General features: G+C 48.3%; 1 protein-coding gene and 1 non-coding gene across 3 annotated transcripts; both read right to left on the reverse strand.

The window, feature by feature from the left end:
• Window positions 1-1279: 1279 nt before the first annotated feature.
• Window positions 1280-19636, reverse strand: LOC109731766 (uncharacterized). Of its 2 annotated transcripts, none has more exons than XM_073506681.1 (4): window positions 18665-19636; window positions 17443-17481; window positions 17163-17314; window positions 1280-1928 (listed from the first exon to the last, which is right to left on the reverse strand). In XM_073506681.1, exons 1-4 carry the CDS (start codon window positions 18761-18763, stop codon window positions 1841-1843), a joined length of 378 nt encoding a protein of 125 aa, XP_073362782.1. In that variant the 5' UTR covers window positions 18764-19636; the 3' UTR covers window positions 1280-1840. The 2 variants fall into 2 exon arrangements, with proteins under 2 accessions (XP_073362782.1, XP_020146530.1); XM_020290941.3 differs by having other exon boundaries at window positions 17434-17481.
• Window positions 16166-16304, reverse strand: LOC120972996 (small nucleolar RNA Z247). Its single transcript, XR_005767125.1, has one exon. It is a non-coding gene; the product is annotated as a small nucleolar RNA Z247 (small nucleolar RNA).
• Window positions 19637-19966: the final 330 nt, after the last annotated feature.

Genomic DNA, 19966 nt, shown 5'->3' on the forward strand with positions numbered 1-19966 from the left:
AAAATCCACATTTTCAGAAAATATCCACTTAAATAATTATGATGTCGATAATATCAAACTTACAGTAGATTGTCGTTTCAAGGAGTTGTCCTATGTGTCAGCTATGTCATTACTCTTATATATGCATCTTTTTTATAGTGTGTGGATATATTCTTTGATCCTGTCGCAAGGCACGGGCATTGCATTAGTACTAGGAAACTAATTAGTCTTCTGTTTAAGACCTGCACCGTGTGGATTACTTAAACATATTTGGACACACTGACATGACATTGACCATAATCATTTGTGTTGCTTCTGCGATCAGACAAATGATAGCACCAAACATTTGTACATTCAGTGATGTTTTTCCAAAGAAGTATGGATGCAGTTCAATCATGATTTTACCCGAGGATCAACTTCATCATAGTGAACACTGCCTCTGTTGGAGTATGGTGTAGCAAGCTAACAAGGAAGGCAACCTCCAAAGATAGAAAATGGTAGATTAATGTGGCAATGTGTGATGTATGAAACATATGAAAATAGAGAAACCAACTATGGTAACAACTTACCAAGTAAAATAAAGTGACACCATTGGCTAAAACAGTGGCGGAGGTAGCCGAGGATGGCAGAGGGGGCAAAACATAAAATACGAATAGTTGGGGGAGGAGGGCAAATGAGTACACTTTTCTCAGTAATAGCCCTTAAAATTTCTAGTCATTTTTCTAACCACCCCCACCCCGTGCCGCGTGAACTACACATAGGTCCACCACTTGGAGAAAAGACGATCTCCAACAAGGTCTATCATGTTATCATCGACATACTTTCATTATTAGTTTCTTTTCATGTGACCTGAAAGCAATATGCCTTTCACGTAGCATGTTGCACTGGACGACAGGGGGTTCTTTGCGCCCTCTCGATCCTAAACTCCATAATTGCAACCATTTGCATCATCCTAGCAGTTGGGACGCGCCATGATGCGCCTCTTGAAAGGAAGTTTTGCCATTGCCAGCTTGTAGGCGCCATTTTCATTGCTTCTGCTGCTCCTTACATGTAGGTGAACATTAGCATATTTTAGTATGGCTGATTGATTATAGTCAGTGACAGTAATTCAGATACGACTAAAATGACAATTGGACTGCAAATTATATCAGATTCAGTAATGCAGAAACAAAGCAAATGTTATTTATTATAAGTAGAGGAACATCTATTGCACAACCATAAACAAGTGGTAGCATAGTTTCCATAAAACGGAATTGATCTTACAAAAGAGAACAAATAGTACATCAAAAGTAGATGCCCGGACAATTGGTAGCATAGAACACAAAATTAATCATGTTGGCTACACTTGACTTCTTATCAAGAGAGAAAATAGCACATCAAAAGCACCTCAGGCAGGTCTAAAAGCTCGATTAGCATGGAGGTGGGTGTTGTCATGGCAGCAGTATCATTGGTTACATGGCGCCCGTTGGACATCCACAAGGAGAGTTGGGGGACTACTACTTCTCATTTTTTTTCACATAAAGTAAAAATGTTATACGTAACCACAAGCAGCGGTGCCAGGTGGTACATGCCCCTTCCACTTTCCTATTTCTACTTTGCATGAGACTGAAAGTACTGCAAGTTTCTGACTGGAACAATAAAACAGGTGCGTATCAACTGACAGGGACTTAGGTTACAGGAGCGATAGCATACATTATACTGGTTCAAAAGCAACGGTCAGGTCCACGTCGCCAGGATCGGACCGGCTACCACATGGTGTTGCTGGACGAGACAAGCCGACCGAATCCGTCCATGCATGACGGCCTCCCGTCCGTCGGGAAGCTCATGGTGTAGCTTTTCTTCTCGCCCACCTTGGTGATGGTCAGCGTTGATCTGCATGCTGCCCGCCGTGGTAGTGGCTCCACTGCCGCAGAAACGATTTTACTCTGTTGGTTTTGTGCAAATCGAACCTGTCCAGCAAAGAATGATAAATTAGCACAATGGTAACAATCAAATCTATAAACTGTAGTGGATAAATATCATGCGTTGAAATGAAGTCAATACAAAAGTATAAATATTTTAGATAGTAATGCCAGCAAAAAGTTAACAAAGCAGAAGTGTGTGATAGCTCCAACTTCCACTATGAAAAGGGATATTCACATGCACATGTCAAACTCTATAAAATGTGCATACTTGTGTTACATCGTCCATGTGGTATTCCTCTAAGCAAGCTGTCTGTTTTGAACTTCTCCAGTCCCACAATAAAACCTAAAATCAAGCAACTTGAGTGGGACTCGACCTGAATAACGTCAGGAAACCTCATCTTTTTGCTATAACAGGTGACATATGAACTAAAACCACAAATTCTGATAGAAAAGATATTGTAAGGGAAACCTGAACTATGTTGGAAATTATCATAAGGAAATCACATGTGTAGGATAATTCATAGCTAGCTTGCAGCCCTACCACGCCTGAGGGATGCAACTCGCCTCAGCGTACATCTCTTGCTTTACCCAGAAATCTGGTGTATACCACACATACAGATGAGTTGGCAGAAAGTTCATCCACATGTTAATGAAGACCTAGCCCAATAAAAATGCAAAATTTGAAGTACGTTTTGCCGTCCTACTTCTAGCCTCGCTTGTTAAATACTTTGCCCTAATAAACTTCACATGTTAACCAACACTTGGCCTACCAAATACAACTAATAATGATCAAATTGGGATGGTAGCAAATATTCTGTCGGGGTTACCACAAAATGTTAAAGAAAAATAAAATTCATGTAATGAAGGATGACATATTCTGTTGACAGCTTGAGCTATCCAATATTTCTTAGCATTTTGTTTTGACATTTCACAAGAAATACACAAAATTGCATAAAAAAAGAGTTGATCATAATTATCAAAATTGTATGAAGCGTCCCAAACCCCCATACATGGGAGCCCGCATATTTATGTATTGATAATAACGTGAGGTACAAGGTGCGGCTGTTGGAGATCAACCGTGGGGGAGATTTACATGGAGAAGATAGGAAGAGAAGATACAAAGTTAAAGTACAAAGTATATATCCTAACTACTCCTTGATCCTCACGGCAGGAGGTTGGTTGGGCCCACCTAGCCTTGGTGATATATCTCATGTTTAACACTCTCCCATAATCATAACTTCACCAAGTTAAGATTACGTTTAAATTCCTCAAATGGTTTGGTAGACAATGCTTTTGTAAACCCATCTGCAACTTGATCTTTTGAATGCACAAACCGAATTTCCAATTCTTTGCTGGCAACTCTTTCTCTGACAAAGTGATAATCAATTTCAATATGCTTTGTTCGAGCATGGAAAACAGGATTAGCTGACAAGTAAGTGGCACCAAGATTATCACACCAAAGACACGGAGTTTGTATATGACTCATCCCAAGTTCCTTTAACATAGATTTGACCCAGATAATTTCTGCTGTGGCATTCGCCAACGCCTTATACTCTGCTTCAGTGCTCGATCTTGAAACTGTGGCATGTTTCCTTGCACACCATGATATCAAGTTTGGCCCAAAGAATACTGCAAAACCACCTGTTGATCGTCTATCATCCAAACACCCTGCCCAGTCAGAGTCAGAGAAAGCACTGAAAAGTGTGGATGAAGACTTATTAAATGTGAGACCAACACTTAAAGTATTCTTCACATATCTCAATATACGTTTCGCAGCAGTCCAATGTGATGAAGCGGGAGCATGAAGAAACTGACATACTTTATTTGCAGCAAAGGAAATATCGGGTCTGGTTAATGTCAAGTATTGAAGTGCACCTACCAGACTCCTATATTTGGTGTCATCTTCCTGATTCAGTATTTCACCTTCTGCAAGAGACAATTTTTCTGTGCTAGATAATGGTGTAGGTGACGGTTTACAACCCTGCAAACCTACTCTGTTCAAAAGATCAGTTGCATATTTTTCTTGGGAGATATGGAGGACACCTTCTCTAGTTTTCTTAACCTCAATCCCAGGAAGAAATGCAGGTCTCCTAGATCCTTGAGAGCAAACTCTGAGTTCAGATCTTTCAATAAAGCTGTGACTGCATCATTGGATGAACTGGTGACGATGATATCATCAACATATATAAGCACAAATATGGACGTATTTGACTTATTATAAATAAACAATGATGTATCAGATCTAGATGGAGTAAAACCAAGTGTCTGCAGTTTTGAACTCAAACGAGAGTACCATGCCCTAGGAACCTGCTTTAGTCCATACAAAGATTTGTCAAGCCTGCATACATGAAATGGTTTGTGCTTATCCTCAAAACCAGGAGGTTGTTTCATATAGACTTCCTCTTCCAGAACACCATGAAGGAACGCGTTCTGTACGTCTAGCTGTCTGAGACACCATCCTCTGGATACAGCAATGGACAGAACGAGATGAATAGTAGCAGCCTTGACAACAGGACTAAATGTGTCCTCATAATCTATACCATACCTTTGCTTGAATCCTTTTGCAACAAGTCTGGCTTTATAGAAATCTATTGTACTATCTGATTTCTTCTTTATCCTGAACACCCACTTGCAATCAATTAGATTTTTACCGTGGTGTGCAGGAACTAAGTGCCAAGTTTTATTTCTCTGAAGTGCCTGAAACTCTTCTTCCATGGCCTTTCTCCACTTTGGATCAGTACATGCTTCACAAGAAGTGCTTGGTTCTCCTATTGAGCAAGTTAAACCAAACTTAACTTTATAATTTACTGGTGCAATTACCCCTGCGCGAAGACGTGTGCGTGGTGGAGAAGGCTGCTGGGTCGCTGCAGAAGGAGCAGGCACAGAAGATCCAGGATGCTGCTCAGAGGGAGCAAATCCCGGCGATCCCGAGGATGCCCTGCCTCCTGCAGGACTCACCGGATCATCTGCGCCTGAAGGAGACGTGTTACGCGCCACAGCAGAGTCAAGCGAGCCAACAGGACCCGCAACAGATCCTGGGTCCGCGGCAGCCGACTGGCGCGGGGCCCGCCTAACGTACACCCGTGGCTCGATGGAGAACCACACGGGCGGCTGGTCCTCAGGCCGCGCTGATTCGCCCGATGTCGGTGTCAAAACCGGTGGATCTCGGGTAGGGGGTCCCGAACTGTGCGTCTAAGTCGGATGGTAACAGGAGGCGGGGGACACGATGTTTACCCAGGTTCGGGCCCTCTCGATGGAGGTAATACCCCACTTCCTGCTTGATTGATCTTGATGATATGAGTATCACAAGAGTTGATCTACCACGAGATCGTAGAGGCTAAACCCTAGAAGCTAGCCTATGGTATGATTGTTGTTGTCCTACGGACTAAACCCTCCGGTTTATATAGACACCGGAGGGGGCTAGGGTTACACAGAGTCGGTTATAAGGGAGGAGATCTACATATCCGTATTGCCAAGCTTGCCTTTCACGCCAAGGAGAGTCCCGTCCGTACATGGGTCGAAGTCTTCAATCTTGTATCTTCATAGTCCAACAGTCCGGCTGTCCGAGGACCCCCTAATCCAGGACTCCCTCAGTAGCCCCTGAACCAGGCTTCAATGACGATGACTCCGGCGCGCAGATTGTCTTCGGCATTGCAAGGCGGGTTCCTCTTCCGAATACTCCATAGAAGATTTTGAACACAAGGATGGTGTCCGGCTCTTCAAAACAAATTCCACATACTACCGTAGAGAGAATAATATTTCCACAAATCTAATCTGCTGACGCATTTTGCAGCATGACATCACACCACGGCCCGGTCATTATTCGAACCGTTTTTCACAACCAGCCATTGTACACATATCGCGAGGCGGTTTCCTTGGCATGTCTTGTCGAAGCAAAGATCGTGTCCCCTTATCACGGGATTCTCATCAATACGGGTGTGGGTAACCCAACCGCGCCATCAATTATGGCGCTTGGGGAATAAGCGAGTTTACCAGGTAGGTGGGGAGGCGTATAGCTTCTTCCGCCCTTATAAAGGGACAATGATTCACCCTTTTCACCCACGCCTTCTTCCTCCTTGCTCATCCATTCTTGCGCACTTGAGCTCCAGCGCCCAAGTTCACGTTTTTCTTCTCAAACCACTCCAAGCATGTCCGGAGCGGGAGGCAAGTGGATGGTCTCCTCCGTTACGGAGGAGAACATCACAAAGCTGCGGGGAGCCGGATATCTGGCCGCGGATATCACGCACCGGCTGCCAGATGCGGGGCAGATCATCCCTACTCCAAAACCCCATGAGAGGGTGGTTTTCCTTACCCACTTCGTCCGCGGACTGGGATTTCCCCGCCACCCGTTTGTCCGCGGGCTCATGTTCTACTACGGGCTGGACTTTCACGATCTGGCCCCCAATTTCATCCTCAACATCTTGGTGTTTATCGTCGTGTGCGAGGCCTTCCTCCGCATCAAGCCCCACTTCGGCCTGTGGCTGAAGACCTTCAATGTTAAACCGATGGTGGTGGTCGGCCAGCAAGCAGAGTGCGGAGGCGCCATGGTGGGCAAAATGCCCAACGTCACCTGGCTCGAAGGCTCCTATGTGGATACCATAAAGGGGTGGCAATCAGGGCGGTTCTACATCACCGAGCCGCGCGACACCAACTGGGTGGCGGCCCCCGAATTTCGATCCGGAATCCCCATGCGGCTCACCTCCTGGAAAGAGAAGGGCCTGTCCTGGGGTTCCCCGGTAGAGCTGACAGGACTCCAGACATGCATCAAAAACATGATGAGCAAGAAAATCAAGCTCGTCAACGTGGTCCAAGTCATGCTCTTCCGCCGGATCCTCCCGTGTCAAAGACGGGCATTCAATTTGTGGGAGTTCGACCCGGCCGAGCACCAGACGTTGCGAGAGCTCTCTGACACGACGCACAAGGACGTCTGGAAGGTGTTGTTCAAGGGCGCCGAGGTACCTCCTCCCCTCACCAAGGACCGTGGACTTAGCACAAAGCGTCCTGCCAACCCGGTAAGTCTTTTACATCTCATAAGATGCTCTTTTCCCCAGTATAACCACGCGCGGGATCTAAGCCTCCATGCCATTTAACAGGACTGGGTAGCGACAGCGGAGCAGATCAATTATCCGGCTCCCCTGCCCGAAGATCCAGCAAATGCTCTCCTAATGGAGATGCTGGTTCTGGCACCTTATGAGGTGCAGGAGAAGAAGGCCAAGAAGAAGGCCACGGGGACCAGGAAGGGTCTCCGGCGCAAGGTTATATCGGACTCATCGTTCGAAAGCACCGAGGTGCACTCCTCCCACGAAAACAAGGAGGAAGAAGAGGAAAGTTCTCTCCCCCCAGCCAGGGGAGACAAGAAAAGGAAGGTCGCCCCGGCTGGGGCGGCCGAAGGGTCCAAGAAGGGAAGGACCCTCCTTCCGGACAACTACACAACCGCCACCTACAGCGACGACGAGTGGCTGCCCAGGGATAAGCCCCTGGCGAAGTCGTAGGTATCCGGATACCATAGTAATTCTGGTATGTTCCGTTTTGTTGTTTCTCATCATGCCGAACATGATCATGCAGTCCATCCCGAGCCTGCATCGACGTATCCTCTTCGGAGGAGTCTTTGGGCCAATCAGAGATGAACATCGATTCGCCCCCGCCTGCCTCCTCCCCCTGCCCTACGGACGACGTTGAGGTGTTGTCTCAGAGGGCACCGAACCAAGGGGAGGTAGTCCCGGAGGCGCCTCAAGGCGACATTCCGGACGCTGGGCGCAAGGGGAGCAAAACTCCCAAGGGCTCCAATGGCGGGGGCAGCAAGTTTGGCCCCCAGCCAAATACTGTACCGGAACCTCCAGTGGTTCCGGACTCTATCAGGCGACCCGTCACTAAGGGGGGCAAGCCGTCTGTGCCGATGGCCTCTGTTCATCCAGAGGCGTCGGACAACTTGCTGGAAGCGCTTCGCGGCGCTTCCATCGACGAAGAGCACGGCACCATTATGAGTGCGGTGGTCAAGAAGGTTCAGTCCACCAAGAGCAGACTGACTGAAGCCCGTGCCAGCCTCCTAACAGGCTTTGAGGTAAGTAACCAGATTATAAGAGAATGTTACCGCATAGACAGTAGCCCCTGATGCTCTGTTTGGCGTTTGCAAAGGAAGGCCGAATAGAGGATCAAATAATAACCGCAGGAGTCTAATGGGAATATATCTATGTGCATATGCAGGCTTCATTGCTAGCCGCTGCCGCACGTACTGCGGAGGTCGCCACACTGAAGCGGGACCTTGAGCGGTCCAAGGAAGAGCTCCGCCTTACCAAGAGCAGCTCGAAGAGAACGAAGGTAAGTGATACCCCGTCTGTATATTATAAAAAATTTGGTTTTTAGAATAATAGGATCGTCATGAATTTTGCTAGGGGCCACGAACGAAGTGGCGTCCCTGCAGAAGGCGCTATCCGAGGCCGAAGACAAAGCGGCCAAGGAGCGCATCGAGCGAGAAAAGCAAGAAGCCCAAGTAGGCGAGGTGCGGCAAGAGCTCCAGGCTCTCGCCAAAAAACACGAGTCCTTGGAGCTTGACTCTAAGACACAAGGGTCCGAGCTTGCGAAGGCCATCGAAAGGGCACAACATGCCAAGGCCGAAGCCAAAAAGGCCCTCCAGGAGATTGAGGCGGTTAAGAAGATAGTGGCGGGTAAGGCATTCATTATGCAAAGCAAGCATGTGAAGGAAACTTTCTTTTTACTTACCCGAGTTCGGAGCTCTCTAGGAGCGTTCGCAGATCTACCCCACAGTGTGTCAGATGCCGCGGAGTTCTACCGGGCCGAGGAGGGGAGCTCGACGGAGAAGTTGTTCTGGTCTCAGTATACTGGGACCGAACACCCCATGCCCTTGAGCGACCAGCTGAAGCAACTGGTCGAGCTCCACAAGGCGGCCGAACAGGCCATGAAGGGTCTTATAGTCCGGATGTGGCCTGGCGATCCCCTGCCTGATAGCTACTTCGGCCTGGTGAGGCGGCTTGTGAATGCCTGCCCACGGCTTGAAGTCATAAAGCGGTCCGTCTGCATCGAGGGTGCACGCAGGGCTTTTGCCCGGGCAAAGGTGCACTGGGCGAAGCTGGACGCCGAGAAGCTGGTGAAGGAGGGGCCACCGGAAGGCAAGGAGCATCGCCACCCCGAAATGTATTATAACAGTGTCCTGAAGGGTTCTCGCCTTGTGGCGGAGGAATGTGCTAAGGATGTAATTTTCGAATGAATGTACTCATGTGATCCTGTAATATGAAACGAGTTCATGTGCGTTATGCAACGCTTGTTAATTTAAAATATTACCTTCTGTGTGGCCGTTTATGAAATCTGAGAGTTGGCCAGTCGTCGGCTTCTGCCCCCATGTAACTAGTACTGGGGTGTTCGGGATAAACCTGAGCACTCTTTATCCCAATTTTGGGTCCTTCGAAGGAGGTGTTCAACACAACGAACCAGGCAATCGGACTATAAGGCTTTATCACTCTCACTTAGCCATAGAAGTCTACAATTTTAAATTTTGGCGAAGCCCCTAGTATTCGGAAGGCCGAATTTGGGGCGCTATGTACGCCTAAGTCGGGCAAGGCCGACTCCTCGCCCGAAGCGGAAAAAGTCTTTAAGGACTTGAGACCTCTCGAACAGCAACCAACTCTCGCCTTATCATGATAGTCAGTTTTTGGCTTTCTCTACTAAGGTGCTCGTCCGGAAGAACCGGGACACGATCACAGTAGTTCTCCCAGCGCTACCTTAGCCGATATTGCGGAACGTAAGGTACCAAAACATGGGAGCCGGGCAAACCCAACTATTGACCCAAGACATGATTCGGAGCTGATGCATATAATGCTATAAGTTCGGGGTGCCGCACTGTCGAAAGTGTTCGGACTTCTCACGCCGTATTATGGGGTATACTGAAGCCCCTGGCGCACTGGTCGTATCAGAATGTACGGGTGCAATTTGTCGTAAATAAGCAGACAAGGAAAAAAGGTAATGCAATAGACTAAATCTATGCATTGTTATTAAATAGACCACCTGGGGATTCCCTTGTACGTCTTAGCTTCTTGCCTCCTTGGTTTTTCCTTCCCGTAACGTGTCCAGCAATCAGACTGCCGAAAAGGGCTTCTAGAGAGTAAGGTCCTGAAAGAGAGAAAATGATAAAGATATACAACCCCTGGGCGGTTGAGCCACATTGTGGGACGTGCCCTGGTCGTGCCCCCGCCTATGCCCATGGTATTTTTAGTGCGTAATTATGTACGCGCGGCACAAATTTCGTCGCTTGACTGGGACTAGGACGGGGGCCGAATTGCTAGGCGAGCTCTGAACGTGCCAGGCGATCCTGTTGCAGGTTACTCCGGACTCGCTTGAAGGTATCCGGGGGCTTTATCGCCGAATTGGCGGTTTGCCTTAAAAGGCTGCTTTATGCCTCTGCTGCGAGGGCCGCAGTGTGCTCCTCCGTGCGGAGCGAGCGTTCTGTGTTTCCATTGACTGTTATAACCCCACAAGGTCCTGGCATTTTGAGCTTGAGGTATGCATAATGCGGTACTGCATTGAATCTGGCAAATGCGGTTCGCCCGAGCAGTTCGTGATAGCCACTGCGGAACGGGACGATATCGAAGATTAACTCCTCGCTTCGGAAGTTGTCCGGAGATCCGAAGACCACTTCCAGTGTGATTGAGCCCGTGCAATGGGCCTCTACACCTGGGATGACACCTTTAAAGGTGGTTTTAGTGGGTTTGATCCTCGAGGGGTCTATACCCATTTTGCGCACTGTATCCTGACAGAGCAGGCTCAGGCTGCTGCCGCCGTCCATAAGGACTCGGGTGAGGTGAAATCCGTCAATGATGGGATCAAGGACCAATGCGGCAGAACCGCCATGACAGATACTAGTGGGGTGGTCCCTACGATCGAAAGTGATCGGACAGGAGGACCATGAGTTGAACTTTGGGGCGACTGGCTCCATCGCGTAGACGTCCCTTAGTGCACGCTTCCGTTCCCTCTTGGGAATATGGGTTGCGTATATCATGTTCACCATTTTCACTTGGGGAGGAAATTTCTTCTGTCTTCCTGTGTTCGGCGGCCGGGACTCATCCTCATCGTCGCTATGCAGCCCCTTTTCCTTGTTTTCGGTATTCAACTTGCCGGCCTGCTTGAACACCCAGCATTCTGTGTTGGTGTGATTGGCTGGCTTATCGGGGGTGCCATGAATTTGACACGAGCGATCGAGTATGCGGTCCAAACTGGACGGGCCCGGATTGCTTCTTTTGAACGGCTTCTTCCGCTGACCGGATTTAGAACCAATGAATCCGGCATTAACTGCCGTGTCTTCGGCGTTGTCACCGTTGTTGGGGCGCTTGTGTCTGTTGCGACGTGGTCTGCCGTTACTATCTTTGGCATCTGAATTGCCATGACTTCTTGATGTGTTATTGCAGCGAGCCAGCCAGCTATCCTCGCCTGCGCAAAAGCGGGTCATGAGTGTCGTGAGGGCTGCCATAGCCTTCGGCTTCTCCTGGCCAAGGTGCCGGGCGAGCCACTCGTCACGGATGTTATGCTTAAATGCCGCTAAGGCCTCTGTATCCGGACAATCGATAATTTGGTTTTTCTTAGTTAGGAACCTGGTCCAGAATTTCCTGGCCGATTCTCCTGGCTGCTAAACTATATGGCTCAAGTCATCAGCATCCGGTGGTCGCACATAAGTGCCCTGGAAGTTGTCAAGGAATGCATCTTCCAAATCCTCCCAACTGCCAATGGAGTCTGCTGGCAAGCTATTCAGCCAATGCTGAGCTGGTCCTTTGAGTTTTAGTGGGAGGTACTTGATGGCATGTAGATCATCACCGCGAGCCATGTGGATGTGGAGGAGGAAATCCTCGATCCATACCGCGGGATCTGTTGTACCGTCATATGATTCAATGTTTACGGGTTTAAAACCCTCTGGGAATTTGTGATTCATTACTTCATCAGTGAAGCACAGGGGGTGTGCGGCGCCTCTGTGCCGGGCTATATCTCGACGCAGTTCATACGAGTCTTGTTTGTTGTATTCGGCCCGGCCGGATTTGCTTTTTGTATATCCGACGTGACGGTCATCGTCTCGGGTTGGGGCGCGCCCCCGTGATCCATAGATCGATCGTGCATGTTTTGCTTTGTTTTTCAATGTGTCTCGTAGGTCCCGCGTGTTGCCCCGGGCCTTGGTATTTTTGTTTGAGTGGCGACGGGGTGCAGGTTGGACTTTGGGCTGATATGCCTCTCTATCTCGGCCACGAGGTGGCCGATCAGCCGCATCATACGCAGGAGATGTAGGTTTCAATGCTTCCTCCTCGAGTTGGGGTAGCAACCTGCGCTTTGGGTAACTCTTGGTTGGGTGCTCGAGTTCGTATTCCTTGGCCGCCAGGACTTCAGTCCATCTATCCGCTAGAAGATCTTGATCAGCTCGAAGTTGTTGTTGTTTTTTCTTCAGGCTATTTGCTGTTGCTATAAGCCGACGCTTGAAGCGCTCCTGTTCGACGGGATCCTCAGGCAAGATAAATTCTTCGTCGCCGAGGCTCACCTCGTCTTCGGAGAGAGGCATGTAATTGTCATCCTCCGATTCTCCGTCTGCTGCCTGTTCCGGAGGGCTAGCTTGTTCATCCTCCCGCTCTAGGTCTGGTTGGAGGGGATTATCGTCATCTTCGGCATTATCCAGAGCGTTATTGTCTCTTGTGCCGGTATCGCTGCTTTTGCTATGGCGGGACTTAGAGCGGCGCCGCTGACGTCGGTGCTTGGATTGCTTCTTGGAGGGATTATCCTCCGTTGTCTTATCTCCATCCCCCTCTTTGGGGGTGTCCATCATGTATATGTCATACGATGAGGTGGCCGACCAGCGCCCTGTGGGCGGTGGTTCTTGTTCGTCTCCTGCATCGTCGTCCATACCGTCGATGTCTTCGGAGCCGAAGTCGAGCATGTCGGTTAAATCGTCGACAGTGGCTACTAAGTGGGTGGTGGGTGGGTAGCGAATTTCTTTGTCGTCCGCATCCCATTCTGGCCGGACATAGTTCGGCCAAGGGTCTCCTGACAGGGAGAGAGATCTTAACAAGTTTAGCACATCGCCAAAGGGCGAGTGCTGAAAGATATCCGCGGAGGTAAACTCCATGATCGGTGCCCAATCGGATTCGATAGGCGCGGACACGGGCGGCTCGGAGCCCATGGTCGGGGACGAACCCAACGGTTCGGCAACACGGGTCTCGTAGGAGGTGAAGTCAGTATTCGGCTCTATCGCCACTGATTGTGCGGCCTCCGTGGCGGAGTCCATCCACCCATCCTCAGATGGCGCGATTTGTTCCGGATTGAGGGCCGGAGTAGTTGCAGGTGTGATATCCCGAACACTGTCCGACGACAGAGCTAAGTCATGCTCATCATGATTGTGTGGCGCACCTGACATGGGCTCGAATCCGTCGAAGATCAAGTCTCCGCGGATGTCGGCAGTGTAGTTCAAGTTTCCAAACCTGACCTGATGGCCAGGGGCGTAGCTATCGATCTGCTCTAGATGGCCAAGCGAGTTGGCCCGCAGTACGAAGCCGTTGAATACAAAGATCTGTCCGGGGAGGAAAACCTCACCCTGGATCGCATCGTTGCCGATGATCGAAGGAGCCATCTAGCCTTACGGTGACGGCACAGTGGAACTCTCAATGAAAGTACCAATGTCGGTGTCAAAACTGGCGGATCTCTGGTAGGGGGTCCCGAACTGTGCGTCTAAGGCGGATGGTAACAGGAGGCGGGGGACACGATGTTTACCCAGGTTCGGGCCCTCTCGATGGAGGTAATACCCTACTTCCTGCTTGATTGATCTTGATGATATGAGTATTACAAGAGTTGATCTACCACGAGATCGTAGAGGCTAAACCCTAGAAGCTAGCCTATGTATGATTGTTGTTGTCCTACGGACTAAACCCTCCAGTTTATATAGACACCAGAGGGGGCTAGGGTTACACAGAGTCGGTTACAAGGGAGGAGATCTACATATCTGTATTCCCAAGCTTGCCTTCCACGCCAAGGAGAGTCCCATCCGGACATGGATCGAAGTCTTCAATCTTGTATCTTCATAGTCCAACAGTCCGGCCAAACGATATAGTCCGGCTGTCCGAGGACCCCCTAATCCAGGACTCCCTCACCCGATACCGCGCGCGCGTGGGTCGCTGGGTCCGACCGTAGCCGCATGGCAGACGCGGGCTGGTGCGGCGCATCCGGCACAGAGTTGCTGCCCCTGCCCTCCTGGCAAGGTGGGGATCCCGAGGAGGACCGGGTCAGGTCGGGCAGCCCCGATCCCAATGAAGATTCGAGAGCTGGAATGCTGCCACTCGGGGAACACATGAAATATGGCCCGTTTGGAGGGATTTCTTGACCATTTGCTGGCAAATTTTTTTCTGCTGCATCACCATCGTGTCCTGTAACACGAGACTCATATGCATGGTCAGAAGGGTTAGTCAAGTGATCATCCAAATTATCATCCTCGTGATGGATGCCAGATAAGTGTGAAGGAAGAAGAAGGATTTCCTTGCGAAGAAGTGCACCGGCATTAGGATGAAGGTGGGCAAAAGGAAACACGGTTTCATCAAAGACGAAATCACGGGATATGTAGACACGACCGGTGGAAACATCGAGGCACTTGACACCCTTATGTTGTGCACTATAACCAAGAAAAACACATTGCTTGGAACGGAACATGAGTTTACGAGTGTTGTAGGGGTGAAGATTAGGCCAACAAGCACAACCAAAAACACGAAGGGAGTTATAATCTGGGCGAGTATGAAAAAACCGTTGCATGGGTGTTTCATTGTTGATAACACGGCTGGGAAGCATATTAATGAGATGGACAGCGGTGAGAAACGCCTCATCCCAAAACTTGAGGGGCATAGAGGCGCCAGCAAGCAGGGCAAGGCCTACTTCAACAATATGCCTATGCTTACGTTCAGCAGAACCGTTTTGCTGGTGTGCGTGTGGGCATGAAACATGATGAGAAATGCCAAGAGTTTGGAAAAATGAGTCTAATTTCTCATACTCACCGCCCCAGTCAGACTGGATGGCAAGAATCTGGCTATCAAATTGACGTTCAACAAGTGCTTTGAAATTCTGAAAAACTTGAAAAACATCAGAGCGTTTCTTAAGGAGGTAAATCCAAGTGAATTTACTATAATCATCAATGAAGCTAACATAGTAGGTGTGTCTGCCAACAGAAGAGGGGGCCGGACCCCATACATCAGAGAAAATAAGTTGCAAAGCTTTGGTAGAAACACTAGTGGAAACTGGATATGGCAATTGATGAGACTTTGCTTTTTGACAAGAATCACAATTAGTTTCAGAACTACGCTCACCAACACATGGGAGCCGGTTATTTCTAAGCACTTGTTCAACAATAGAAAAAAGATGGATGTCCTAAACGCGGATGCCACCGGTTCGGAGAGAGTTTGATGACACTGCAAACTTGTTTATTGAATCTTTGAAACTGGGGAATCAACAGATATAGCCCATGCACACATCTACCTCGGTAGAGAACTTGCCTCGTGACCTGATCCTTGATAAAAAAGAAATAAGGATGAAATTCCAGAAACACATGATTATCAAGAGCAATACGATGGACAGAAAGAAGATTTTTTGAGGTTTCTGGAACATGCAAGATATTTCTAAGATGAATATCACGATGCGGGGTTTTGATAATTGAATGACCAACATGATCTATGTTCATACCTTCACCATTTGCATTATGAATTTGGTCATTGCCACCATATTTCTCGTGCATCGTCACCTTTCCGAGTTCATGGGTGATGTGGTTGGTGGCGCCAGAGTCAGCATACCAGTTGGTATCGACCCCATAGGAGTTGTCCATGGTGGCTGCTGCAACCTTCTTGCGAGAGTTGTCTTCCGCGTAGCGCCAGTCACAGTCCTTGGCAATATGGTTATTTTTTTGCATATCTGACATTTATTTTCATAGCCATCATACCCCTGAAAAACTGGACGCCCTCTGTTGTTGTTGTAGAAGGGGCGCTGCCTGGAATTGTTGTTGCCGCCGGAGTTCTGGTAGCCACCGCCACCACCTCTAGAGTTTTGGTAGTGACCGCCGCCACCACCGCCGCTGTTGTTGTAGTGGTCGCGACCACCACCGCCGTTGTGACAGCCGCCGCCACCTCCTTGATTTCCACCATTGCGAGGTCCGCTGCCGCCGCCGTTCTTGGGAGAATAGCGACCACCACCGCCACGACCCCGAGAGGCCACGTTAGCGGAGGATTTGAAAGCACCGGCCACGGTGCCGTGGAACATCTCCACGCGCTGATCAAAGTTGGACACCATCGCGAAGAGATCGTCAACAGAAACTGTGTCAGTTTGGTCATCGAGGGCAGAGATGATGGGCTGATAGTCCATATCAAGCCCGGCTATGATGTGAGAGATGAGCTCATCCTCGCCTATGGGTTTGCCAGCGGCTGCTAACTCATCTGAGAGAGATCGCATGTGGCCAAAGAAGGTAGCGGCAGACTGGGTTCCCTTTTGGGCGTTGGAAAGAGCAAGGCGGCAATTGTTGATGCGAGACCTAGATTATGCAGCGAACATGTTTGCGAGAGCAGACCATATGGCGTGTGCTGTGTCTAGGGAGGCAACCTGAATCAGCACTTCTTTGGAGAGGTTTCAGAGTAGGTAGGCCACTATTTGTTGATCTTGGACTAGCCAAGGGTTGTAGGCAGGATTGGGAGCGATATGATCTTTCCCATCGGAGGTTTTTGTGACTATGGTTTTGGAAGGCTCGGGGGTTGTTTGATCGATATACCCATATAGCCCCGCCCCCATGATCTGGGAGCGGGCTTGGGTTCGCCAGAGAACATAGTTGGTTCTGGTAAGGGGTTCTGAGGTTGTGTAGTTGAGGCCGGGGGAGACAATTTGGCTGGAGGAGGACATGGTGGTGCGGTAGGGAAGATGACGGCTTAGGAGGGTTGCGGCAGGAAGGATGGAGGCTAGACGTAGGGGAAGAGGTAGGCTCTGTATACCATATCAAAGTTGTATGAAGCGTCTCAAACCCCCATACATGGGAGCCCGCATATTTATGTATTGATAATAACTTCAGGTACAAGGTGTGGCTGTTGGAGATCAACCATGGGGGAGATTTACATGGAGAAGATAGGAAGAGAAGATACAAAGTTAAAGTACAAAGTATATCTCCTAACTACTCCTTGATCCTCACGGCAGGAGGTTGGTTGGGCGCACCTAGCCTTGGTGATATATCTCATGTTTAACAATAATATCTCCAGATTTCTCCAAACTATCGTTTTTACTTACCTTTTACCACCACTTATTGGGGATGCATTGCCACTAAGATTGATTACTTCAGGCAGGGTCATAACATGGCACCTATATTTTCTCAGAAGAGGATAACACATCATTTCTCTAATCAGTGCCCCATTTGTGAGAAATTCGATCGTGGCCATGCCCTATTAAAATGTGTATGGCATAAGCAGAGTATATAGGGCGTGAAATCCATTAAACCCAAAAGGTTGATGTAGAATTCAGATAAAGAAAATCAGTGCAAGGAGAGAAACTTAGATCATACCAGGTTTACCTCAAATCTTATTGTAAATCCTACTCTTGATGCAACCATCTGTTCAACATACTGAGATGGGTTGAAAACGGAAGTGATCTTGAAAACATAGGGATCTACAGATGTAGTCTAAGAACAGAAAAGAAAATTTGGAACATAAGAAAATTAGTAGATCAAAGCACTCAAATTTCATTCAGGTATCATCCTGTAAGCAGTACTATCTAGTTCTATCAACTGACTTCTCTATAATAGGATGCCAGAAATCACTATCGAACCTCATGAATTAGTTTTCAGCAGAATGTATTTCAATGTTGGATTCTCACAAGTAGCTAAGATACATAATTTTGCACGATGTAACCTCCTATCACACACTTTTGGGCACTGCCACATGCCAATCCCGTCACAAACGGCTATGCTAGGGGTGTAGCCAAAAGAATAATCTGGTGCATGGCTGCATGCTCTCACAGGGTGGATAAAAAGAGAGACCTAGTTTTACATAGCATCTAGAGAAGGATGCAAAACTTGATGAACATTTAAACAGTTGATACCTACACAACCAATCGTCTTGGCTAGTTCACCACATGAACTGCACAAGGCCAATAGGAGATCTTCCATCGGGACAAAATTCATCTTTGCATTGTGAGCTTTATTCCTCTCAATAAAAGACACAAAATTCTGTATATGTTTTTTGAACTTGAGGAAGTCCAACTTGAAACCCTTATTCATATCACTTTTCTACAACAGCAAGAAATTCAGCTGATTGATTTCTTCGCATTTGATTTGCATTTGTATTCATTAGCTTTGGCTGCAGGTTCAAGTTGATAGGCTTGGAGTTGGGGATCAAAAGGGTAACCAAGCGCTCAATTTCCGAAAGCAATAACTCAGATCTGATGTCGGATCGAAACAAAAATGCAAAAAGACAACACAAACGTAAAAGATCGAACTCTAATTTAGTTACTGAGTGAGATGTTTTGCTACCGAGTTCAATGTGTCAAAGGCATCATAATAAAATCCACCTCAATGTCCACACAACTGAACTTTGACAACTCCAGAGAATCAGCAGGACAAGACCCAGAGAGGCCATCCAAAATCAGAGGGGAGACACATTTTAATGAACAATCTATTCCAGGTATAGCTTCAATTTTGGAACACAGTCAAACAATTTAAGAGTTAAATTCGTCTAAACAGAAGTTAACAACCTTTTGTGCCAATGTACAGAAACTGAAGCAGCCGAAAAATTTACCTGAAGTGAACCAACTAGACTGAAGATTCTTGAGCAAGTATGACCTATTTCATATAGCTCAAGAAGAATGGATGCTACAATTAATGGCCAGACCAACATTACACAGAACAGAAAAGAATAGATCTTGGTAGCAGTGTTCCAATATCTGGAGATGGTCCTGATTCAACGAAGTCATTCGGACAAGTGCCACAGCAAGAAGACATCCATAACAAGTCGAACTGCAAGTATAGATTATCAAATAGAATGATGGACAAAGAAGAGAATCTCACAATTTATGCAAACCTGCCCGACGGACAATTTTGAAAAGAAGAAAAATCTCAACGAGGTTCACATAATAGATCAAGGAGGGAAGCGACCAGCCTGACGGAGACAGGAACGAGTTGAGGAGGAGGGCCATGGGCGACGGGCGGGAGGAGCACGGAGGGGCGGTCGCCGCCCGCTGACTTGCCGGCGTCGAGGTAGATGTTGATCCGCGTCTCTGCCGCCAGCATCCTACCACCGCTGCCATCTCGTAGGTCGCCGGATCTAGCGGAAGGAAACCGTGCTACACCGCCGCCTAATACGCCATGCCACACACATACCTCGCCTCCACCGGTCCACCACCTCCGGCCACTCCGCCTTATTAGTCGATCTGCTCGAAGGGGAAGAGTGAAAAGGAATACATGGCAGCAGCGCAGCGCATCGCCGGGACAAACTAATTTTTTGGAGAGGGAAGAAGAGGGTGCGTGGGGCTCGAGGCAGGCTACTCTCTTTCTTCCTTCTAGACGAAGGAAAGGAGTGGTGGTACAAGGGAGACGAGAAGGCGTGCTTGTCTCGTGTGCGTTTGCTGCCTTCGTAATGTTACCTTGGGGAGGTGTCAAACCAGGGGCAGCAGCAATAAATCTACGATGTGGCATAGGCGAGCAACCGCTGGGAGGTGTTATCTGAGGTAAATACCAGCGACAGTAAAAATATTTTATGTGGCATGCGTGAGCGGACGCTCTTGCTGCACACCTTATTGTTTTGGATGACGGTGCGAAGGCTTAAGCAACACCGGTGGTGAAGGAAACAAGAGGCTGCTGAAGTGGTGCGTGACGATGAGGCATGGCAACCCCGCCTTTAGACCGTCCTCCCATATGGGTGCCCAAGTATAGAGTCACCTGCTTGATCTTATTCAGTACACTGGCCGCAAAGCACATTCTTGTTTACTACTACACCGAGTGAGTTTTACCTATGCATTTACTTTGAGTCTCTTTGAATCAATGGTGGCAAAGAACCATAGCAAATATAAATCCGCTAGGCAGTTAAGCCCATCAACCCCCT

Source organism: Aegilops tauschii, chromosome 1 (genome assembly GCF_002575655.3).
Source record: "Aegilops tauschii subsp. strangulata cultivar AL8/78 chromosome 1, Aet v6.0, whole genome shotgun sequence".
In the NCBI taxonomy this organism is placed as follows: domain Eukaryota; kingdom Viridiplantae; phylum Streptophyta; class Magnoliopsida; order Poales; family Poaceae; genus Aegilops; species Aegilops tauschii.